The sequence below is a fragment of the Eschrichtius robustus genome, chromosome 1 (assembly GCF_028021215.1).
Source record: "Eschrichtius robustus isolate mEscRob2 chromosome 1, mEscRob2.pri, whole genome shotgun sequence".
Taxonomy (NCBI): Eukaryota; Metazoa; Chordata; class Mammalia; order Artiodactyla; family Eschrichtiidae; genus Eschrichtius; species Eschrichtius robustus.
Window position 1 is genome coordinate 39,519,454 of NC_090824.1, and position 26,053 is coordinate 39,545,506.

General features: G+C 40.3%; 1 protein-coding gene across 5 annotated transcripts in view; it reads right to left on the bottom strand.

Moving 5' to 3' along the window:
- Positions 1-26,053, bottom strand: part of SYT16 (synaptotagmin 16) — a 255,974-nt gene that overhangs the window by 139,058 nt on the left and 90,863 nt on the right. For all 5 annotated transcript variants that reach the window (XM_068524280.1, XM_068524143.1, XM_068524356.1 and 2 more), the window contains exon 2: positions 157-336. In XM_068524280.1, the coding sequence (XP_068380381.1) occupies positions 157-336 (180 nt within the window). The remainder of the gene's footprint in view (positions 1-156; positions 337-26,053) is intronic.

Sequence of the window (26,053 nt, forward strand, 5' to 3'; positions counted from 1 at the left end):
AGTAAAGCCCATTCATCATGTCCACCACAGCAGCTGCTAAACAGCTCATGTGTGATTTCTTAATGGGGTCCATCCTGAAATAACAGTGACATTCTTTCCCTGACCCAAACCACAGCAAGATGCCAAGCTCAGGAGACTGTGAAGCATGAGGCTTACCCAGCCCTTCATGGATCCCAGTCTTGTCTTTAGAGTGCTTTCTCTTCCCTTGTTGGTCCAGGCATGGAAGGCCTCCTGGGGTTTCGAAACACAGCTTCTTGTTGATGAAGAGGAAGAGGACAACCAGAAGAACAAGAAAGACCCCAACTGCAGACAAGAAGCTGATGGCTTCAGGAGGGACTGGCAAGAGAACACAAAGGAAAATATATCACCAAGTGAACCAACTTTTAGTTCTAACGACTGATCAAAGTTATTTGGAATCTTTACATTTATTAACTAGAGTGGCAGATACTCTACAAGTCCTGACCTGCTGGCATCCCCAGAACTGTGTACAGGGGAAAGGAAAAGGACTATTGCCAGGTACATCTTGCTAGGCTGGTTCCTAGATGACAGACCTCCATACCTTTGCACACGTGGCTTCTTCTACCTGGGATATAATTCCTCTGGCCCCTATCCTCGGCCTAATATTCAACTTCAAGCATGCAAGCTAATAGAGAGATATCAGTCAAATGGGTTGAGCTGGAAATGGTTAACCACTGTTATAAAAGCAAGTGTTTTAAAAATACAGCTGCCTAAAGCTTAAAAAATAATCACCCGAGACAAAGTTTCAGACATACATCTATCAATATGAGCAATTGGAGGAAAGTCATTTCCTGGATACAGTTTTGCAAATTCATCTAAGCAATACATGACGATGATGATTATCCGTGGTGACAAGAAAATTCCTAATTTGTGCCATCCATGTAATAAATTAGAATTATATTCTGACTGCTAATTTTTTGGAATTTTGGAAGATGAATTTCCATCTTCCTCCATTCTCCCCTCATCAAAAAAAATCCTGAGTTTTAAAGGACCCTGGTTAAGTGTTACCCAGTATGCTTTACAGAGTCCCAGCCATTGCGTTCAGCTATGAGGTACATATAACACATAGGCCAGAGCTCGTTCCGGGCTGAGGGAAGATTCCTCCAAGGAAATGACATTTGAGTTTAGACAATATTCCATAAACAAATCAAAATATCAAGTTGTGTAAAGGAATCAATCACAAAGCAAGTGTCAGTAAGAGTTATTCAAGGCAGTTGGGTATATGCAAAAGCTTATGAAAATGAGTCTCCTAAGAGGAGCTTTAATCCTTGGGCAGGTTTAATATGTGAATTAATAATATGAAGGGATAATATTCACCTCATCCTACCATCCAGATAAACAGAGAAAGGATGAATCAAACCAGTCCCAACCCTATGAAAAGATAAAGAAAATAAATGGCATTGCCTCACTGAATTAATCTGGTGGCAAGCCAGGGAAAGAACAAACAAACACAAAATAGCAGGCAAGATAATAGCTTTGTAATCTGCAAAATGATAATAAGCACCTGCTTATCGAAGTCAACATATATTGTGAAAAAAATGTATGCAGATTGATTATTCCCTCGGCCACCAGAGGCAGCACAGGTAGCAATGTTTACTGGTATGGATTCAACAGTCACACAGCCCGGGAGGAAATCACATTCTACCACTTACTATCCTTGTGGCCTTGGGCAAATTATTTAACCTCTCTGTTTTTCAGTTTCCTAAGCAATAAAAGGATATAATCAATATAACTACATTAAAGACGAAATGAGCTAACACAGGGAAAATAAGCTGTGTGGTACCTAGCACATACAGCGTTCTAAAACAGGAATAACCATCTTCCTCAATATCACCATTATCATCTTTACAGAGCTTTTAAAATACCCCGGAGTAGTCAAATATGAGATGGATGTGCTGCTTTGTACACAGGCTGTGCTCCAGCACCCACTGCCTCCCTTTCATCAAAACAATTATCTCAGAAGGATGGGGAAGGGGTAAAGTAGGAGTGTAAGATTAGCAGATACAAACTACTACATATAAAATAGATAAACAACAAGTTCTAGCACAAGTGTATAGCACAGAGAACTATATTCAATAGACTGTAATAAACCATAATGGAAGAGAATATGAAAAAGAATATGTATATATATATGTATAACTGGATCACTTTGCTGTACACCAGAAACTAACACAACATTGTAAATCAACTATACGTCAATTAAAAAAAAAAATTATCTCAGGAATTCCCTGGTGGTCCAGTGGTTAGGACTCCACCCTTCCACTGCAGCGGGCACGGGTTCCATCTCTGATCGGGGAACTAAGATCCCGCAAGCTGTGCAGGGCGGCCAAAAAAAATTATCTCTACCTCCCCCCTCATTCTTGTATTTTCAGCTACTTCCCTTAGTAGATACAACATCATGCTCACCTGCATGAAAAATGCACTAAGTATCTCCCATCCTTTAAAAGACCCTCCTCACCACCATATGTTCTCTTCATCCATAGCCTTCTCTTTCCCCCTTCACAACCAACCATCTTCAGAGTACCCTATACTTACCTCCACTTTCTTGTCTCCAAAGCCTCTAGCTTTGAGATTCCTTTACAGATTCCCACTGATCTCCAGGTGCCCAGCCTTACCCCCTCAAATCCTTTCTCCACAAAGTAGCCAGAGCAATCCTTCTGAAATTAAGTCTGATTTGTTCAACTGCCCTCCTAAAGCCCTCTGCAGTGGGTTGAATTACAGCCCCCAAAAGAGATATCCACCCTGAATCTCAGAATGTGACCTCATTTAAAGGTCTTTGCAATGTAATTAGGATAGGATCTTCAGATGAAATTTTCCAGGGTTAGGGTGGGCCCTAAATTCAATGAAAAGTATCCCTAAAAGACACTGAAAAGGAGAAGACACAGAGAGAAGGAAACCATGTGAAGACGGGAGCACAGACTGGAGTTGTGAAGCCACCAACTGAGGAATGCCAAGGGTTTCCAGCAGCCACCAGGAGCCAGGAGAAGGCCCTGGAAGAGATTCTCCCTCAGAGAATATAGAGGAACCAACCCTGCCAACACCTTGATTTTGGACTTCTGGTCTCCAAAACTGTGAGAGAATAAATTTGTTGTCTTAAGCTGTCAAGTGTGTGGTAATTTGTCATGGTAACCCTAGGAAACTAATTTACCCTCCAATGGCTTCCCATTACCCATAGGGCAAAACTTGAATTCCTTAACTTGGTTTACAAGGCCTTTTATGACCTAGCTGCTGATTCCAGCCTTTATCACTCATCACTCCCCAGCATCAAACTCTTTGTTGCCAGTATATTCATCTATTTCGGGTTCCCCAAACACAGCTTACCTCCAGACCTTTGGAGAAGCTATTTCAAACCCATGGGACAACTGCTCACCCTCTACTGTCTAACTCTGATACTATACTTGCTCTGAAAGCCTTTCTTGTTCCTCTTGACCAGGATGGATGCTTCTACTATGTGTTCCCATCCACTGAGACCTCAATAGCTTTTTCAAGAGTTTTCAAATGTTAAATTTTCAACTTCATATGAACATGGACTTTGCCTCAGTCACCCACTGTACTCTCAGCAGCTAGCATAGGATAGGCACTCAACACATATTTGATGCTTGAATAAATGTTGGACTCTTCTATGCTACAACATGTTGATAAATGAAAACTTCTGGAAAGAAAATATATACCTCAAGCGGGTCAGTAACACTAACAATACAGGATGTGATTTACGTAAGATCTGGGCTTAGGTAAAAAAAAGGGTTCATCTATCATCCATAAGCAGAAACATTTGCACCTAATAATGCCATTCATTAAGGAAACTAAATCTTGATTTTTGAATAAGCTATATTTTTCCATTATAAAGCAACATGAGGCTTATTACATAAAATCTGCAAAATATAGAAATGATGAAGACAACCACTTAAGACTTTGGGTACTTTCTTCCAGTCATTTTGACTGTTGGGCAAATACTAAACTGTCTGTATTGATTTTACCTTTATTGACTTATAAAATATTTTTATTAAATAAAAAATTTCTATTATTTTTAGAGACTTAAAGAAAAAATAAATAATTCATGCATGTAGTAAAATATTTTGAAAATACTGGAAAATGTTTTTTAAAAAAAAGATCATGTTGAATCTCACCACCTATCACTGTTTTCTCTTACAATTTTTTTCTTAACTATTTTTACCATAATTGAGATACTATCTTACATGCTGATATTAATGCATTTAATATAAAAACATTCACAGATTCCAGATTGAAGACAATATAAAGAGATTCAATATAATCTCCAAAGACGCAAGAAAGAATGGGGGGAAGCCCTTGTGTTGTTCAAAATAACTCTGCTTTCTGTAGATGAAAATATTTTTGTTAGTAATAATTCTTGTAGCAGTGACTAAACTATGGGTGGGTATAAAAGTCCTAGGTAGGTACCAATATTTTTTTCTCCTCAAAATTGCCTAGACATCACTCCATTACCTTTTAATCTTTAATGTTTCATGAATGAGTGTGATGCTGAAGTTTACTTTTTGTTATTGTATGGGCAACAGAATTTTTTGGTCTAGAATTTTTCCTTTTAACACAAAAAAATTGACAGAATGTGCCGTTTTTTGGGATCTTTTGTTAATTTTTTTCCTGGAACCTAGTTTTTTCACCAACATATCCATGGCTTTTTTAAAGCTTGGAACAATTTTCTTTGATTATGTCTTCAGTAATTTCTACTGTGCCAACTGTTCTTGTTTCTGTCTTAAACTGGGGTACTATTTCTTCAGTTACCAATTTTTAGGTTTTTTTCTTCTGCATTCTAGCAGATCTTCTTAAATATGGCCTACACTTTTCACTCAACTAAATAGGTGAAAGTGTGTTGTTAACTACTACACCCATTGTCACAACTGTAAACTGAATATCTGAGTCAGTGGCAGACAGTGGGGGAAGATAATGTCTTTTAAGTTGGATGGTGGAGAACACTAGGAATAAGTACAAATGTAGCTAAAGCTGAGAGAAGACTTAGTTCAGCAAGTGTGGTTATTTCATTAGAGTTCATGTTCCTCTCAGAATGTATCAATTCTAATTTCATCTTTTTCTATGTATTTATGGGTACTTAGCTGGAAGTCTGAAGAGGTGCATGAGAGGCTGCTAGCCAAATGGTACGTTAAACTATAGGTTAGCGTATGTACTTTCTACGTGAGTAGAGTATCATAGAAATGACTTAGAAGTTGGCAGTAACCCCAGATTTGTAAGAATTGCTTAACCAGGGTTGCACACAAACTGTCCTCTTTAAAAATGGTTTAAAATTACAAACATGACCTAGCAATTCCATGTCTAAGTATATATCCAAGAGAACTGAAAATATACATTCACACAAAAACCTGTGCATGAATGTTCAGAACATTATTCATAATAGCCAAAAAGTAGAAATAGCCCAAATGTCCATCAACTGATAAATAGATAAACAGAATGTGGTATATCCATACAATGGAATATTACTCCACAGAATGAAAAATGAAGTACTGACACATGCTGTAATACGGATGAAACTTAAAAACATCATGCTAAGTGAAAAAAGTCAGACACAAAAGGCCACATATTGTGTGATCCCACTTATATGAAATGTCCAATAGGCAAATCCACAGAGACAGAAGGTATATTAATTGTTCCCAGAAGCTGGGGGATGGGCGGGGGGATGAGGAGTGACTGCAAATGGGTATGGGTGTTTCTTGGGTTTTTTTGAGGGAATAAAATTATTCTGGAATGAGATGGTGATGATGCTTGTGCAATTTTGTGAATATAATAAAAACCAGTGATTTGTACACTTTAAGAGGTGTGAATTTTATGGAATATAAATTTCATCTCAAAAAGATGCTTAAATCCCAAACAGCTTTTAGTAAAGACTGGAAAGAAATATGAGACAAATTATAATAGTTTTCTTAGATTTGGTTTGGAAGTGATTTTCTTCATGTTTAAATATTCTGTAATTTTATTACTCAATATTTAGAATTAAAAATAAAGTTTAAATATTGTAGATTATGAGACTTGTCATCAGCACAGCTCTAGCATCTATGTGTAACACTGAACACAGCAAGCCAACGGTACTATCAGTCAAAGCCAAGGAGGGTTTGAGGCTGCTACATTTGAGTCTAAATAAAATTAGAGACTTTGGCAGGGAAGCTTAAAGTCATCTTGCATCCCATATATACAAATGCTATGGTGAAGAACAAGCATTACTTGCATCATCTGCTATAGATGACAAGGGCACATATGTCGAGAAACTTCACTGCCATCTGCAGAGTAACTCATCTAATTATTCCAGTAATTACTAAATTGGAAATCAGATGGCTGTGAAGTTTGGTCACATAGTTCATATTGAAGTTTTCAAACTTCTTCAAAGTTAAATATACCTCTCACGTTCCACTGGAGAGCGCCATCTGTTGGTTCGCGAGCAATGGCTCAAGAGCATGCAATGACATAAACAGAGAGGCCTCTGCATGTCACAGTCATTAGATGTTTGTAAATTTCATTCCACGGTTGTTGAAGAGGTTAAAAAAAAGCCTAGCCAATTGTAGCCATCTGACTCACGAGTACTAGAAATAAGATAAGAGGAAGCCGAAACTATACTTAACAAAATGATAAGGAGGGGAAATCAGAATTAACTGAGCAATGACAATAGAAATCATTAAAGAGTAAAGTTATAATTTCTCAGGAACTTTCTTGACACCACTCTGAGGATTGTGAGGAATCTCATTAAAAATATGAGGAAAGCCTGAAGTAAATCTAAAACTCTACTCACCTATATACCTCTACCACACTTGAGTAGCCATCAACCTGAGAGTCCTGTTTTCCATGACACAGTTTCAATTTCATTCGTCCCTTTAAAGAGCAGCATGCCTTTGTAATTGTTTCTATGAGGTTCTCAAGCGTGGTCATGCAGCACAAGTCCCTGACTTAAGCCTAAGCTTGTTCACCTTAAAATTCCAGGGTTGATCTAAGGCTCAAGCACAGTGGCTACAGACAGCAGTACTGTATTACAAACCTCAAAGCTGCTAACAGACTAGATCTTAATTGTTCCCACCACACAAAAACAAATTATGTGACGTGAATCATGTGACAAAAAATCAATTATGTGGATTTCCCTGGTGGCGCAGTGGTTAAGAATCCACCTGCCAGTGCAGGGGACATGGGTTCGATCCCTGGTCCGGGAAGATCCCACATGCCACGGAGCAACTAAGGCCATGCGCCACAACTACTGAGCCTGCGATCTAGAACCCACAAGCCACAACTACTGAGCCCACATGCCACAACTACTGAAGCCCACGCACCTAGAGCCCATGCTCCGCAAGAGAAACCACCGCAATGAGAAGCCCGCGCACCACAATGAAGAGTAAGTAGCCCCTGCTCGCCGCAACTAGAGAAAAGTCCGCGCGCAGCAACGAAGACCCAACGCAGCCAAAAATAAATAAACAAATTTTTTTTTTAAAATCAATTATGTGACAAGACGAAGGTGTTAGCTAATGCTACGATGGTAATCACATTACAATATATAAATTATCAAATCAACACATTGTACACCTTAAATTAGCACAACATAATATGTCAATTGTATCTCAGTAAAAATACATTTTAAAAAAGAATTTAGGATTGCCTGGGCATGTCTACATCCTCCTCCAGGGATCCATCAACCTGAGGACCCAAGGAGCCTCCCAGGAAGGTCAGAGCAGAGTTGACCTGAGTGCAGCATGGGCATCCACCACTCAGGTTGACCCAAGCCCAGACTCCTTTGGTCCCAGGGCAAGGAGGTGATGTAAAAGCTATAGCATTAGATATCAGCAGCTTTTGCAAAACAAGGAGATGTTTTCAAAGGCAAAGGTGGCACAATAAGAGTTGAGGCCCTTGACCTACAGTTTATGTTCAGACTTTCTTTGCAAAAAGAACAGAAGGTAAGAACTGAGAAACTTTTAAGAGTTGAACACCAATGTGCCAACTCCATATAGAGCTACTTCAGTGCACAAATTCAAAATAACTGTACAAACAATTAGACTCATTTACACCATTATCTGTGTTTTTACAACCAACTACAAAATTACATGTCATTTTAAAAATTAGTACAGAACAAATTAAACTGAGGATTTTAATTTCCCTTTTTTCCTACAGTGATGCTTCTGGAACCAAAAAATAAATAAAAGAACAAAGCCTTAAACACTTAGCAGCATATTATTTTGCCAGTGTACTAAATTTAGGGCTAGTTAGGCATTATAACCTCAACAGCCAACATGGATAGTCAACCATTTCTCTAAATATTTCTAGGACTTCAAAATATAAAATATTATATATATATACATATATATATACATATATATATATACACATATATATACATATATATATATATATGAAAATGGGTAGTGCTACTTAAATTTTCTTCCTGGTAATAGCTAACAAGGATATGTTAACTACATATTCAAATAAATTCTTTGGAAGGAAAAAGTAGACCTTTCAAAAAATAGGAAAAAAAATTGGCTTAATGAAACCTAAATGAGATTTTAACATGTTCCAAAATAAAACATAGCAACATATGGAGTCACTAGCAACCAATCATTCTGCAAACACTTGAGAACACAGCATTTCGGGGTATACATGGGATGCTATCTTTAATACAGTAATATATGTGTGTTGAAATATGTCCATCTTCTCCTGAGAATTAAGTAACCTAACTTGTCTGCTTTACATGTTTAAAGTGTATATATATCCTCCCTTAGCACGAACATGAACACACACATGCATGCACACACTCACACATTTCTAGAAGCCAAGAATTGTCAGCAAGCTTGCTCTCCTTTTCCTTCATACTCAGATGGTGAGCTCAGAAGCAGCATTTAATGATGAAAATGTCTGAAATGCACCAGTAGGTCAATGGAGGGAATCTCTGAGTCTTTGTTCACTTGTCTGAGTTTCCTGAACACTTCAGCTCTTCTCCACCATTCCCAACCTCTCCATTTTCCTACGTCTTCCCAGATGGGGAAGAGGATAGAAAAAGAAGCAAAAGGAATGACGTGGCATTGATGGTTTATAAGGCAACAGTCAACATTTTTGGATTGTTGGATTTTTTTTTTTTTAATTCATTATTTATTTATTTTTGGCCATGTTGGGTCTTCTTTGCTGCGCACAGGCTTTCTCTAGTTGCAGCGAGCAGGGGCTACTCTTCGTTGCGATGCGTGGGCTTCTCATTGCGATGGCTTCTCTTGTTGTGGAGCACGGGCTCTAGGTAAGTGGGCTCAATAGTTGTGGCTCGCAGGCTCTAGAGCACAGGATCAGTAGTTGTGGCACACGGGCTTAGTTGCTCTGCGGCATGTGGGATCTTCCCGGACCAGGGCTCGAACCCGTGTCCCCTGCGTTGGCAGGCGGATTCTTAACCTCTGCGCCACCAGGGTAGTCCCGGATTGTTGGATTTTTAATGGCATGTTTCTGTTGCTGAATTTAAATGAGCGATATATGGGCCTTGTATAATTTCTATGTCATTTGCCAAAAAATTAATCAGTTAGCATGAATATCATTCATTATAACTTGAACATCACTGAACTTAACTATATGATCAAATTATGAACATATGCCCAATAAAAGCATGCCATGCAGAAACATCAGGGAGTATATACACTTATAAGATTTCGGTGGAATGGTTGTTGAATCAATGTGGCAATTTACCTTTCAAGTAAAAAGAATATTTTTATGAGAGAAACTGAGAGACAAGTCTGCTTCAGACAGACAAAATGTCTCAGTAGAAAGATATCCAAATTTCTTCAACTCTCCACAACAAATGCACTTGGAGAGCATCTGGAGTGAAATATAATTTTGATTTGTTTATAACTTATTTATTTTTCAACTCACAGAACTGCCCACACAGTGACAATGAAATTTTCACAGAACTGTTTTTCACTAATCCAAAATCCTCAAAAAAAGTTTTTTCCTGCAGTCTAAAACAATTAAATATCTTTAAAAGATTATTATAAAGACTCTTCGAATTTACATTTTGACCCTAAAATGTAGTATGTAGATCTTTGTGCTCAAGGACTAAGCAGCATATGGGACATCTAGAAACAGGAAGATTTAAGGAACATTTAAATCTCCAATTTCTTAGACACTATAAGTATTTTCTTGTGTTCAGAAAGTTATGCATCCACAGAGATACAAGTTCACCCTGTTACCAAGAATTTGTTGGGAACACTCAAAATCTACTGACATTTCAGTTAAGAGCATAATGTATAGATAGCCCTAACGGTAAAATCTATTATCTATCTTTGTGTCCCTTTCTAAAGTTCAGACCACAGGACAACCATTTAGGTAACAACAATTGAACAAAATTATCATTGTATTCAAATAAAATAGGCATCTTTTACTTATTCTAGTTCCTTAGTAGAAGTTAAGAAGCCGCCCCGGGAATTAATTTCTGAATAAAATTCCCTTCCAAAACAGATGGGATTCTAATCGATTCTCAGATTTCTCTACTAGAAGTATTTACTGGTTCTTTTTAATTACAAAAAAAAAAAAAAAAAAAAAAAAAAAAAAAAACCACCATAAATTGTCTGTTTTACTGTCTGTGCTAATTTCATTTCATTATACCTTTGGAGTAAGCTGTTATTTTCCCACTGGTTCCCATGGCATCCTTCATTATCAGCTGCTAATTGTCTAGCATTCACATAGGACTGGGAACCAAGTAGGCTGCTGCGTTGGCTTAAGTTCTAGGGGAAACTGAACAGCAGTAGGATTCTGCATTGTTATTATTGTGACACATTAGAAAGTTTCCGCCCACTTACATGCCCACATCACTCTGCTGTACAGCACCCATAACCAGAGGGGCTGTGCACTGGGGCTAGGAGGCCATCTGCACTAGGCATCCACTTGTTGATTAGCACCACACATTAAGGGAAGATTACACAGGGCCAAACTGTTGCAGCCATGACAACCAGTGGTCTGGCTCCATACGGCAGGCGTGAATATTGATCTTAAAACACAGCTATGACAGGTCCATCTAAAAGGTTTTTTTTTAACCTCCCAGCCTTTAGCACAAGTACCTGACTCGGCCCAATAACTCCCTCAAACTTCTCCCCATTTATTTGTCCAGAATCAAGGCCAATTTAGAGATTTAAACGTTTTTGAAAGCTGCAAAGAGATTGGAGACTTTTAAGTTGGTTTTGAGATGTACTGCTCCTTGAAATCGTTCCTAATGGAGACCTGGATATCTGGAGCTAATTACATTTGACCTTATAAATTCAAAATGTGCCAAACAAAAGCTATTTAGAAGAGCCAAAACAACATGCAACATTTTACGCATTTAGGTCAAGAGGGAGTTGTGAAAGTCTCTTAATTAGCAAAGCAAACAAGAACTATTAGAGTGGGACTTTGAGGCACAGAACGTGGTGTTTTCATTCACATGCTTTGTGGGCACCCTGTTGCAAAGCCTGGTGGAACAAAGCTCTGATTTTACAGCATGCTATGTGCTGATCACTTTTACCAGAAATCTGTGCTCTTGAGACACCTGTGCCTCCTTCAGGTGGATCATTTCAGGGTTCAGAGCTACTCTCACCAGATGAGCGTCACAGGGAACTAAATTTCCTTCCTGGGTTCAACAGGATCGTCTGAATGCTGTAAAACACGTCAGAGGTAGGATGACGGCTTCAAGCTGAGCCTCACTTACTGGTGCATCCTGGTGAGGCCACCACAGTCCTAATACTATTTCAGGGCTTTTAAGTTTAAGAATATGATATTCAAAGTTTACTTAGAGATGCTGAGACTCTTGAGGACTAGTTCAGTCTAATTAAACCAGCCAGAAGCTGAAAGGCAGAGAGGCAGAGGAGATGCAAAAAGAGCACTTGGCCTTGAGTTAGAAAGTGCAGGTCCAGCACCGTACTACTTAACTCTACAACCCAGGGTGATGTGTGGTCCTGAGGGCAGGGCTGTATCTTGACTGCATGACGTCTATGTGCTTTTACAACAATAATATACGTGATAAATCAGGACACCAACTTTTATATTGTAATGGTTATTCCTGGTCCAGGAACTAGAAACAATCTTGTATCCAGAGAATTACAACCAACCTCATACCTGGGGATGGCTCCATTTAAGATGAAATTACAGTTCCCAAGGTTGCCTGGTAAGCAATGAATAAAAGGCAAGAAAAACTGGGTCTTCTTGAGGCCCCTTTCCACCCATCTACGGGGTACATGATTCAACAATCTTCTTTCAAGGACTCTCTCATTCAGACCCCAGAATAACCATTTAAAATCAGAACACGTGGGACTTCCCTGGTGGTGCAGTGGTTGGGAATCCGCCTGCCAATGCAGGGGACACAGGTTCGAGCCCTGGTCTGGGAGGATCCCACACACCGCAGAGCAACTAAGGCCGTGGGCCACAGCTGCTGAGCCTGCGCTCTGGAGCCCATGAGCCACGGCTGTTGAGCCCACAAGCCACAACTACTGAGGCCCACGCGCCTGGAGCCCATGCTCCACAACAAGAGAAACCACCGCAATGAGAAGCCCGCGCACTGCAATGAAGAGTGGCCCCCACTCGCCGCAACTAGAGAAAGCCCACGTGCAGCAATGGAGACCCAACACAGCCAAAAATAAATAAATAAATTTATTTTAAAAATAAGTAAATAAAAATAAAATGAAATCAGAACACCTAACCCTCTGGACACAGCCAGAACCCATATCACACACCATTCTTCTTCAACTTTTCTTTCTATATGCCTAAAACATCGCCAGAATCTTATTTAGGGTTCTCTTCCTATACTCCAACCACCCTCTCAAAGCTCCTCTTCTCTGCTCACCTCTCAGAGTTTTTATATTCTTAAAGATTGTGTGTTTGTGTCCCATTCCCACTTTAAAAAGAATTCCTTCAGATTTTTAATGTATTCTCATGGCTTCAGCCATCACTGAGCGCTACCAAGTACGTGTGTCTACAAGCCGAAACTCTCATCGGAAACGTGTCTCTACCAGGACGTCCTGCAGGCATTCCCAAGATTATCAAGCCTAGGACTCAAACTCATTATCCTCTTCCAAAGTCCTCTGAAACCTCCAAATCTCCGCCATTCCATCCCTAGTGCAGTGCTTTAGTCAGACCCTACCATTCAGAGACCAGGTTGCTACACAAGCCTCGAAACTGATGTTGTCTTCCATCTCCTTTCCCTATTACTTCTATTTTAGATTTTTTTTAAAGTCTAGTTCAAGTTTTCAACTGTTTAATTTCTTTAAAATATGATCTGGGTCTCTGGTGGAGAGGAATTACCTGGGCTAAGCTACTTTAATGAACTTAGAGGATAGCGAGGTTCAGATAGAGATCATTTTAGGAACATGGTTGAACGTTGACTATCCCCACACACACACTTATGTTGGATACTGCCAGATCCCCCACGACTCCAAGCCATCCCACCCCCCCTAATTAGATTAGCCATATAACCATAGACCCAAAGTCATGCATAAGCTTCTAGGATTCTCCACTGCCTAAAGGTGAAAGCTCAAACTAGTACCGTAACATTTGAGACCCTTTCCAAACCAGCCCAAACCACCTTTTCACCTCTGATCACCAAGCATACCTCCCAGGTCCTCTGTGCTTAGCTTTACCAGATACTTACTGTTTCCGAAACATGCCATGGACTTTCAAACCTCTGTGTACTTCCTCATAGGAATCCCTCTCGCTGGGGTGACCTTTTCCAACAGGCGAAGTCCTCCTCATCCTCTAAGAACCCATGAAAAGCCAACTCCTGTACAAAGCTTATCCCTGTCCCACCAAGCGGCGTATATGACCATGCCATTTGCACAGTGCTTGTATCTTTACACTTAACTTGGGACATTGCATTACTGTTAGTTTAATCCGGCGGTAATCCCCACTAGACTGTAAATTTACTGAAACCAGAGATGGTGTGTTCTTACTCATCCTTATAGTCCTGATGCCTTGCTCATAATAGATCCATAATGCATGTTAGTTTCATAAAATTAAAATCATAGCCTCCAAGATGATATTTTATTTTAAATGAGTTTACTGATGGAGTTATTGCATATAAACCATCACTGAATTAGAGTATGGAATGACAGAAGTCTCAGGAAGGCTCCTTACAAAAACGAATCCCATGTACGATGTGCCCTTGTTGTCTTCAACAAGCATATGGTTCTGCTGTTCCTGCCTTATGGTTTAGGTCCATTAAGGTTTCAGGGTCTTCAGTCAACTATCAAAAGTGTGGGCTGGGAAAACTATTATCTTAAAACTGTTAATTTAGAAGGAACCCTGGAGGACATTGATTCAACCCTCTTTACAAAAATAAAGACTGAAAGCCAAAGAGGCCAAGAGACCTACCCCAAATACCCACCATTATGGTGGCAGAGCTGAGACCAGGGCCCAGGTTTCTCCATGCATTCTGACAACGCTGCTTTCACCACTCTCTGCTGCTTCTCCCTGAAATCCTCTCACAGAAGCACAGCATCTTTGGAATAGAGTTCTTCTCTTCACCAAGAACTTCCGACATCTCGCTAAATGAAGCAATCTAGTATATCCTATCCTGATTGACAGCCATCAGCAACTACGTGAACACTTCTAGAGGCCGGGGAGCTCACCATTCTGCCAAGCAACCCATTCCTTCCTGGTCCCTATCTTCTGGGTATACATTCTGCTTCACAGAGGAAGCCAGTCTCAACCCTGCCAATAGCTGAAGACAACAATTATGGCTCCCCGATTTTTTCTCTCACCTAAAGAACTGTAGTTTCTTCAACTATCCCCAACACAGGGTTGTGACTCCACAATTTTACTGGTTGCCCTTCTCTGTCCCATAGAATATAACCTAGCCCTAAGCAGCTTTTGTCTTTGAAAAGAGAATAGAAATAAAGCCTTTGGAAAAAAATGTCTTTCAATGCCTTTGTAATTTTTCATGCAAAATTGCCATTTCTATCAGCTCTATAGGATGTCCAAACAGTAATATGCAGGACCCATCAACAGAAAACATTACCGGAGAATGTTCTGTTTCTAAACCAGTTTACATTTGGTACAGACCTAAGGAGCAGAAACTACACGCACTATGCAAGTACCTAAGAAAAATTTTAGGGCCACAACATCCTAGAACGTGAGCAAATCAAACTAAAACTTTTCAGAATGAATTTAAACATCTCAAAACATTCTCTCCTATTTTTTCTCCTTTCAACTCCCATCCCAAGTTTTGAAAGCATTCATTAAAATATCAATTCAAAACCAAAAATATTCTGTACATATCTTTGATAAGATCACAACCATCTAAACTCCTGCAGAGATCGTTTCAGAATCCCACTGTGAGTAGAAAAACAGAAGAAATTTCTCTCTCGGCTTATCTAACATCTCTTCCAGCTAAACTTTCATTATTTAAACCTGGTGGAGTCCCATTTTGATAACATCATTGATATCTCCACTGCAGAGAAAAAAGACTGAATAGAGCCTGTTTTTCCACATGGAAAACCAACTGAGATTATTCCTTCAATAATTCAACTGTTTATTGAGCACCCACTCATGACTGGACTTGATTCCTAACTCTACGAAGTTTAATAAAGATTTTCAAGGAAGGCTTCATAGATGAAAATTTATTCCACACAAAACAAGACTTGAAGAAGGGGATTTAAGGATCAGTTGTTGTAAAATAAGGAAAATGTTTAAAAAGGTTGATTGACTTAGCAAGAAGCATTCCAACAATTTTTTTTTTAATTTTTAAAATTTAATTTTATTTTTTTATACAGCAGGTTCTTATTAGCTATCTATTTTATACATATTAGTGTATACATGTCAACCCCAATCTCCCAATTCATCCCACCACCACCAGCACCACCCCCACTTTCCCCCCTTGGTGTCCATACATGTGTTCTCTACATCTGTGTCTCTATTTCTGCCTTGCAAACCGGTTCACCTGTACCATTTTTCTAGATTCCACACATATGCGTTAATATATGATATTTTTCTCTTTCTGACTTACTTCACTCTGTATGACAGTCTCTAGGTCCATCCACATCTCTACAAATGACCCAATTTCGTTCCTTTTTATGGCTGAGTAATATTCCATTGTATATATGTGCCACATCTTCTTTATCCATTTGTCTGTCGATGGGCACTTAGGTTGCTTCCATGACCTGGCTATTGTAAACAGAGCTGCAATGAACATTGGGGTGCATGTGTCTTTTTGAATTATGGTTTTCTCTGGGTATATGCCCACTAGTGGGATTGCTGGGTCATATGGTAATTCTATTTTTAGTTTTTTAAGGAACCTCCATACTGTTCTCCATAGTGGCTGTATCAATTTACATTCCCACCAACAGTGCAAGAGGGTTCCCTTTTCTCCACACCCTCTCCAGCATTTGTCCAACAACTTAATTTTAAAACGTCCCATAATCCACGTTTGTAAGCAATGCCTTATCTTATTAATAGGTCTAAAATAAAAACAAGACCAATATCAGAAACTTGTAATTTATATAATATACCTTGTCAAACTGCAGGAAGGTAGTCTAATCTGCCAATTTTATGAACGTCTTTAAATACTGATAAACAAATAAGCTTGACTGATAAGTAATATTTTTGTATATATGGCTGAAGAAGCCTTGCCTGGCAAAGGCAAAGAACCTCTTCTGCCTTTGGGTGAATTTCATCTGGCTCCAGATATTTTCTGAAACGCTTGTTGACTTGTCTTTAGATACCATCTTTAAGATAAATCATTGTTGATTGTCCACAAACTGGAAATTAAGGGCCTGCCCCACAGTTCATTGAGGCAGAAAGATGAGAACTTGCTGTTACTGTGGGGAAAGAGGCACATTTGCAGCCTGGGTAATGGGATCCATCCATCTAGGGAAAGTACAGTTTTAATCACTCTGGTATCCTGCCTCACCAGGGCTTTTTTGAGGCTAGTCTCCAATAGACACTGTCAGTAGGGGCTCAGGCGACTGTGAGGAAAGCAGTTCTAGCCTGAAGTCCAGAGTGGAACAAGAATTTAGAAGTGAGGACATGATGACCTGGGGCCTCAGCCTGAGCCAGCTGATGGAAACAGAGAACACGAGAAATAAAGAGGATGCCCCTCAGAGGCTGAGAAATAGAGGTTAAAAAAAAAAAAAAAAAAATCAGTGCCAACCCCGTAAGGAGGACAATAATGAAAACTAGGTAGCTGTTAACTTACTGCACCTCTTTATTCTACATATTCTGTTCATTTTCAAAGATACCCTCCCATCATGATAAAAATTATCATGCATATAAACAGATGACAGCAGAAAAAATTGGTAAGAAACTAGCATTGCTGGAGAAGTTAAAAGAAAAAAAAAAAAAAAAAGGAGAAAGACTGCTAATCCTAAAATTGGGAATTGAAAATCCCCCAAAGATGACATCAGCCTAAATCGTCCTAGAAAAGAATGATAGAAAGCTAGCCCCGGGAACTTTCTGTTTGGGGATGGCCCGTTTAACCACGGGGATAGAGAACAGCGGGCCTGGGGCAGGGGCTCAGGGATATGCTGCTGCTCTCCCTCTTCCTCCTCGGGTGCTGTTAGGGGCTCAGCTGCGTCCCTCCACAAATTCATACGTTGAGTCCTAACCCCTGGTACCTCAGAATGTGACTGTATTTGGAGGTTAGGTCTTTAAAGAGGTGATTAGTCTTTCGGGTGGGCCCTAATCAGATAGGACTGTTGCCTTTATAAGCGGAGAAATGTAGACACAGGCAAGGGTGGGCACAAAGAAAAGACCACGTGAAGGCAAAGGGGGAATACGGCCAACCGGAAGCCAAGAAGAGAGGCCTCAGAATGAAATCAACCCTGCCGACGCCTTGGTCTTGGACATCCAGCCTCCAGAACTATGAGAAAATACACCTCTGTTGTTTAAGCCACCCAGTTTGTGGTATTTGTTATGGCAGCCCGAACGGATTAATACAGGTGCCTTCCCTTGAACTACAAGTGTACACCAGAGAATGATTAGCTGTCTTACTGAATAAGTACGTATGTTTCCTGCCCCTAAAAGAGACCAAAAATCACTTCTTAGCGGGGATTATGTACCTCATGAGGACAAAGGAGAAAACGATTAAGGTCCCTCTAGACTTCTGCAGCTAATTTTCCAAGCACCACAACCCCTCAGTTCATGTCCTTTTTGTACCCATTCTGAATGACAACAAAGTCTCTGTAGATTCTTGGTTTCTATGCTCTCAGTCCCCTAAATTCATCCTCCTTAGCACTCCACCAAATTCATCTTCACCGAGGACTGTTTTACTCTCCCTCAACTGGTGGTAATGGTTTCTCATTAGCTATAAGATACAGCCCAAATTCCTTTATTTGCCTCATAAGGCTATAAAGGGTCTAACCCCTAGCAATCTCCCCAAGGAGGGTAATAAAACCAATTAAGCAAGGTTGTTTGGGGGGAACTAAGCGCAGAATTGGCACATGCTAAGAGCATGATGAATGCTAGTTTCTCCTCCACATCACATTTCATTGGAAAAGTGCTTGGCCTGTAAATTTAGGACCTTCTTCTGGATAAGTCACCTATGGACCCTAAATCAACAGACTTAGAAAGATGTTTCTGATAATAATTGTGTTTAGTTTGTTTTTGATCTTTCTTTGCATTGTGGCAGGCACACAGGAGGTGTTTTCTAAATACAAATTCTTTTGAATGACTTTTTAAAACCACTCAACAAGGACATAGGAAAATCAATGTCATTGGGATTTTTAGTACTACACTTTTCATGATCATCAGGGTTTTAATAAACTGAGCAAAGGGCACAAATACTCTGGTCCTTTGACCAGGGCTTGGAAATATTCTAGCTGAGAGAGTCTTTACTTAACTATATTGATTTAATGGAATTTGAGTTGTATGGGAACATTTTAATTATCAGAATCTTCTTTAGAAAAAGCCTTTGAGATCTGAGGTAAGTTTACAGATTATTATATGAATCACAATTTGCTTTAAGAGCTTATCTAAATCCCATCTGTTTGATTGGAAAAGGGAACTCGGAATGAATCCATCTAATTTTCAGTTTTCTTCCTTGGAGAGAATCGTGATTGAAAGTTAGAGGAGGGTTATGTGCTGCCTTTTTTTGATGGTTTCTAGAGGAAGTTTTAGGGTTTCCATAGTAATGCATAAGGAGTCACTATTTTCTGCTACAATTTCCCAGCAAAGAGAAGAGCACTGGTAACTATGGTTTAGTATAAATGAAAAAGTTGAAAGTAGATCATTCTAAATTTGTTCTGGCTGTTGGGGGATGGGTGGGACAGAGCATTGTACTATCAACTGAAGGTGCCCGACTCCCAGCTCCACAAGGCAAATGATGCATTTACTGAACTTCCAGTGGCAATATCAAAGATATCCTAGGCATTTTGACCAGGCGTGAGACAGGTTGGGGTCCCCACATGTTGCCCCTGAAATTCACAAGACAGTTTGCATTTAAGGAAACACTGATGTTGCTACACCTCCATCTTCTCCCTTTCCTTTCTCTCTTTCCCTATCATTTTTCTCTTTTCTTTTCCCACACTCCTTTGGCCCTCCCCTCTGCTCCTTGCTCCACCCCCTCTCCTTCTCTGGTCCTGTCTGCTCTTACAGCTGTGTTCTCAGCTGTTCTGGAGGCAGAGGAGAGTGGTACAGGATGCTGGTTGAGGCACGCCCTCCCTCCGGGAGGGAGTCACATTCCTGGGCACTGTCATTGGCATCTTTTCATCACCCTGGGGCTGCTGGGCCTGGCATGTTCCCTTCCTTGTAACAATTCAGCCTGTTTTCAGGTTTTTTAAAAATAGTATCCCTTTACCTCATGTCACAAGGTGTACCTGCGCATCCTTGTTTTGTTAAATCCGAACAAACCGTTCTCATTGGTGAATTTAGAGGAACTAAAAAAGCCTCCCCAGCAGCTGTCCAGTGTAACCGAGGACTTGTCTTATAGACAACAAAGCCACAGAAAGGATTGTGCCAGGAACGCTGTTATCATGCACCTCAGTGGTGGTCAGGAAGGGACTTCCCAGTGGGTAGTGAGGTCTCTGTGATTCCATTTGCAAGAGCTTCAAAGCTTGCATTTGCTTTAAACTGATTTTACTTTGAAATGGTACTCCATCATGATTTTCAAAGTTGGTTATTATTCATAATCTCTGGAGCAAGCACACTGTTAATAGCAACCATACCTAGCAATTTAAAATGTTAAAATGTTTTCAGAGCTAAGTGATTTAGTAAGCTCTAGAAAACTCAAGGTGATCGTTTGCTTTAGCAGAAGACTAACTTCCTTACCTTGCCCATCATGAAGGCAAGTCCCTTGAAAGTAAGATACTCTACATAAGAGCTTAAGATTTAACGTAGCTTTTAAATTTTATTTAACAGTTGTCAGCTACCACCTACGTGTCACCTCTCTCTGCTCTTTTGGTGAAAATCACTAAAGCATTTGCTAACAAACTCTCTGACGACCTCGAGCCAGTCAAGGTAATTGTCTTGGTACACATGGACTTCAGATGGGCAGGAAGCCCTCCCCACTCCTTTCCCTGCAGTCCTGGGAGGATATTGAGATGGTTTCCAGTGAGAGCAGAATTGTTGACATTGTTGTTTCTAAGGCAGACATGAGGGTCCATATGAGGTAACAGATTCCCCAGATATGATGTGTTTTTGGCATTTGTTGGGTCAGAGAACTGGAGGAAAGAAGAAGAATGGGAACTTCTCCCTGCTGTGGCAGTGTGAAGTCCCAGAGAGTAACATGATTGTTTAGAATCCATTCACTCATCCATGCATCCATCCAACATATATTAAAGGATACCCACTTGCACAGGAAGTAGGGAGGGAAATATTGCACACAAGTGTCCTGCCTTCAAGGAGTTGGTGGTCCAGTGAGGAGTACCCACTCTTTCACCTGATGCCTCTTCTGAACTCTCCCTGCCCACATACATACACACACACACAGTGTTTCAGAGAGGAAACTTTAAGGGAAGAGATCACACACATCTAGGCTATAAGTTTAAATTCTCAATTAATTGTCTAAGGACAAAGAAACTTATATGAAATGAGATGCTGAAATAGGGCAGAGACTCTCACAGGCTCTCTCTTCACATGTTTTCCCCCTTACCCCCTTCCCTGGAGTTTAGGGAATGTTGCTGTTGCCAAACTCCATGACAGATGTTGTATGAGACTGAGGGTGGGGCGGGGTACAGGAATATTAGACGTTTACCTTCAAGGTCTTCACAATGCAGAAAAACTAGCTATAAAAAGCTGCCTAGGGGACTTCCCTGGCGGTCCAGTGGTTAAGACTCTGTACTTCCAATGCAGGGGGCGCGGGATCAATCCCTGGTCAAGGAACTAAGATCCCACATGCCGTGCAGCCAAAAAAATAATAAATAATTTAAAAAAAACCTTTTTTAAGTTTTTTAAAAAAAGATTTTTTTTAAAAGCTGCCTAGTTTGCCGGGTATTAAATGTTTAATACCCGGTAAGTGGTGTGGAAATGCTGTAGAGTTCACCTTCCAAGTGGGTTGGAAGGGAGTCATGTAAGAGGGAACTTGGAGTAGCATTTGACTAGGAGGCAGTCTTGGGGAGGGGACTGGATTACAGGACCAGAGGCCTAGAAATGGACAAGGACCACTCTGTCTTGGGGCAATGAATTGAGGATGCTAATTTTGTTGATCCAGAAGGTTTCCCCTGGGGGCACAGTGGGATAAGCTCACTGATATAGATCAGGACACATAGGCTTAGAGAGATGGAGTGACCTGCCTGTTGGTCACAAAGCCCTGGTCAGCTGGAGAACCAGGACTAGGCCAGCACCAACAATGAGGGTTAGCGTTTTTCTGTAGCAGATGGCAGAATCCAACTCTGGCTAAAACAGTAAACCCAGAATTTGATGAAAAGATATGCAGATTTCACAGATTAGACAGAAAAAAAGAACAAGCAAGACTAGAAAAGAGCCCGAATGAGGGCAGTTTGGTCATCTGGATGGGGGGAATGAATGGGAGTACTATCAACATGAATCAGATTTGATTATTGCAGGGTGGTGAGTCTCAGCTGAAGGGACATGCAGACCCCCTGACTGGAGGGGCGGGACCGCCTGATTGACAGTACCACCCCAACTGCCCACCGTGGGGAGTGGTGGCTCCCCCAGGCAAAATTAGGAGGGAAGAAGAAATGGACGCTGAAGACCCCGAATAGCCAAAGCAATCTTGAGAACGAAAAATGGAGCTGGAGGAATCAGGCTCCCTGACTTCAGACTATACTACAAAGCTACAGTAATCAAGACAGTTTGGTACTGGCACAAAAACAGAAACATAGATCAATGGAACAGGATAGAAAGCCCAGAGATAAACCCACGCACATATGGTCACCTTATCTTTGATAAAGGAGGCAAGCATATACAGTGGAGAAAAGACAGCCTCTTCAGTAAGTGGTGCTGGGAAAATTGGACAGGTACATGTAAAAGTATGAAATTAGAACACTCCCTGACACCATACACAAAAATAAACTCAAAATGGATTAAAGACCTAAGTGTAAGGCCAGACACTATCAAACTCTTAGAGGAAAACATAGGCAGAACACTCTATGACATAAATCGCAGCAAGATCCTTTTTGACCCAGCCCCTAGAGAAATGGAAATAAAAACACAAATAAACAAATGGGACCTAATGAAACTTAAAAGCTTTTGCACAGCAAAGGAAACCATAAACAAGACCAAAAGACAACCCTCAGAATGGGAGAAAATATTTGCAAAGGAAGCAACTGACAAAGGATTAATCTCCAAGATTTACAAGCAGCTCATGCAGCTCAATAACAAAAAAACAAACAACCCAATCCAAAAATGGGCAGAAGACCTAAATAGACATTTCTCCAAAGAAGATATACAGATTGCCAACAGACACATGAAAGAATGCTCAACATCATTAATCATTAGAGAAATGCAAATCAAAACTACAATGAGGTATCATCTCACACGGGTCAGAATGGCCATCATCAAAAAATCTACAAACAGTAAATGCTGGAGAGGGTGTGGAGAAAAGGGAACACTCTTGCACTGTTGGTGGGAATGTAAATTGATACAGCCACTATGGAGAACAGTATGGAGGTTCCTGAAAAAACTAAAAATAGAACTACCATACGACCCAGCAATCCCACTACTGGGCATATACCCTGAGAAAACCATAATTCAAAAAGAGTCATGTACCAAAATGTTCACTGCAGCTCTGTTTACAATAGCCAGGACGTGGAAGCAACCTAAGTGTCCATCATCGGATGAATGGATAAAGAAGATGTGGCACATATATACAATGGAGAATTACTCAGCCATAAAGAGAAACGAAATGGAGTTATTTGTAGTGAGGTGGATGGAGTTAGAGTCTGTCATACAGAGTGAAGTAAGTCAGAAAGAGAAAAGCAAGTACCGTATGCTAACACATATATATGGAATCTAAGGGGAAAAAAAAAAAAAAAGGTCATGAAGAACCTTGTGGCAAGACGGGAATAAAGACACAGACCTACTAGAGAATGGACTTGAGGATATGGGGAGGGGGAAGGGTAAGATGTGACAAAGTGAGAGAGTGGCATGGACATATATGCACTACCAAATGTAAAATAGATAGCTAGTGGGAAGCAACCGCATAGCACAGGGAGATCAGCTCTGTGCTTTATGAACACTTAGAGGGGTGGGATAGGGATGGTGGGAGGGAGGGAGATGCAAGAGGGAAGGGATATGGGAACATATGTATATGTATAACTGATTCACTTTATTATAAAGCAGAAACTAAGACACCATTGTAAAGCAATTATACTCCAATAAAGATGTTAAAAACAACAAAAAAAGAAATGGACGCTGGGCGAGCAAAAATATTCTTTCTCTAAACAGTATCGAGTCCATTACAACAAAACTGCAGTAATTTCCTCAGGCCACAAAGTTTTAAACTCTTGGAGGTATATGAGAAGTCCATGCTGTTTTTTGCCCACGTCAATACAAACGAATTAAACAGAGCAGAGTCAGCTTCAAACCACTGAGTTTTAGATCTGAAAGGAACCTCAGAGGTCAACTAGAACAATTCTATCACTTTACAAGTAAGGAACCCAAGGACTTGTGCAAGGTTCTACAAGCTAGTTACTGGCAGAACCAGGAGAACTGAGCTGGCCTCAGTCCCAGGCCAGGCTCTGTCCACTGTGCTGCATCACGTGTCATCACAATAAAGTCTCCACACAGGAAAAGAACTTGGTCATCTCCTTGGCATTACATGTGATGCAGTTTAATGGCTCCTGAAGCACATTTTACCCAGCAGTGTAGTCTCAAACCATACTTTGTCTTCATGAAGTTTCCTTTGCATGACCATGCCTCAATTCTGGAGCTAACATGGCAGCTTTAGGATGTCAACATTCACAAAGCACGCTATGTTTTCAGTCATTAGAGAGTTTTCCTCAGGCTGATTTACCAGTTTTAAAAAAAAAAAAAAAGAAAACTTAGATGACTAACATTTAATAAGCACTTGCTGATTCGCTGCATACTTTCTTTAAGCCATTTACATCCAGGTGCATGAGAATGTAATTCCAGAATTGTTAAAAAAAATAGAAACTCAAAAATAATCTAAATGTCAAAGGGTTGAATCAAACCATACTATATCTATATGATTAAAAAGATTACACAATCATTAAAGTTACAGGCATGGAAATATCTCATGATACATAGTTGAATGAAAAATTTAGGCAACAAAATTCCATATTTCTACAGAAACAATAGCAATGCACTTATATGAATGTCTGTATAGATACGCATGTATATATGTATACACAAACACATATAAAAATAAACGTATACGTATGCATGTGTGTGTGTCTGCACATACATACACATATAAAATTTGTACCAAAATGTTGATTGGGGGTATAGGGCAATGAAATACAGGTGATCTTTTTATTTTTCTCCTTAATTTATATTTTTATATCAAAATTTATTTTTTCCTTAACTAGAAAATAAATTTATTTTATAAATTTTATTTTGTAGGATTGCTTCCGATAATCCTAGATGTGCCGGATAACCTAAGCCTCACTGTCCACAGAAGCCCACCCGTACTGAAGAGGCACAAGGCCCCCGGGGTCTGAGGAACTACGCGGTCACTGCACACAACCCACTGCATTAGCTGGGGAAGGACAACACCCCCAGTGCACGCTCTCCTCAGAGCACAGGCAAGGAAGGGAATGGTGGGACCGCCCACTCTGAAAAGGCTAATTTTGTTTTTCCCAGCACCTCTTTTGTTTCAGAGTCCACAGATGGACCAGAACAGCTCTTGCACCGTTGGACTTTCAAGAGAAAATAACATAACTGCACTCTATATTCCTACGTGGAGGGATGGTGGTGGAGGGGTAGGAAAACAGGATGAAAAAGACAGGTGTGGTGGTTCCGACTGTCAGTGGTTTTCTTTTGTCATTTTAGAGACACTGAGTGATAGCTCTTGCTCCAGATTCAGGTACCTCCTCTCCAAAGCCAGAATCTTGGTGAAAGCAGACAATGAGAAAAGGGCTTTGCGGCTGTCCCCTCACCTTCCCCCAGCTCTCCTCTCTGACAGGCAGCACAGTGATTTAACTGTCAAACACTAGGCAGCACATCTTCTTTCATGAGGCTCCACAGACCACTCCATAAGCCGACAAAGGAATAGAACAAACAAACAAGTGCCTGAAAGCTTTTGTGTTGCTATGGCAACTAGCCTGGCTTTTCCAAACTCACAAGGGAAAAACTCTTCCACCAAAAACAAGAGAATAACTAACAAACCTGACATTTTATTAATGCTTCTGTACATGCCAGATCAATATTTCTAAAGCAGCCACAGCCAAGGCTAACTACCAACCATATCAAAGCTGATCCGGGCTAGAAAGTCTAGCACTAGGCTTTTTTGCTGGTGACGCTGAGTGAGCGGAGGTGTCAGGCTGGTCCACTCAGCAGACATTTATGGGACTCACACCCCACAACCTAAGGAGGCGTCTACATTACATAACATGCAGCAGCTACTTACATGAGTCATGAGTAGCTCAACTTCATGAGTAAATAAGGTCTGGAGTAAAGATGGGGGTAAGGCAGAGATCAGGGGGCTAAGAGGGTCTGTGTGACCCTA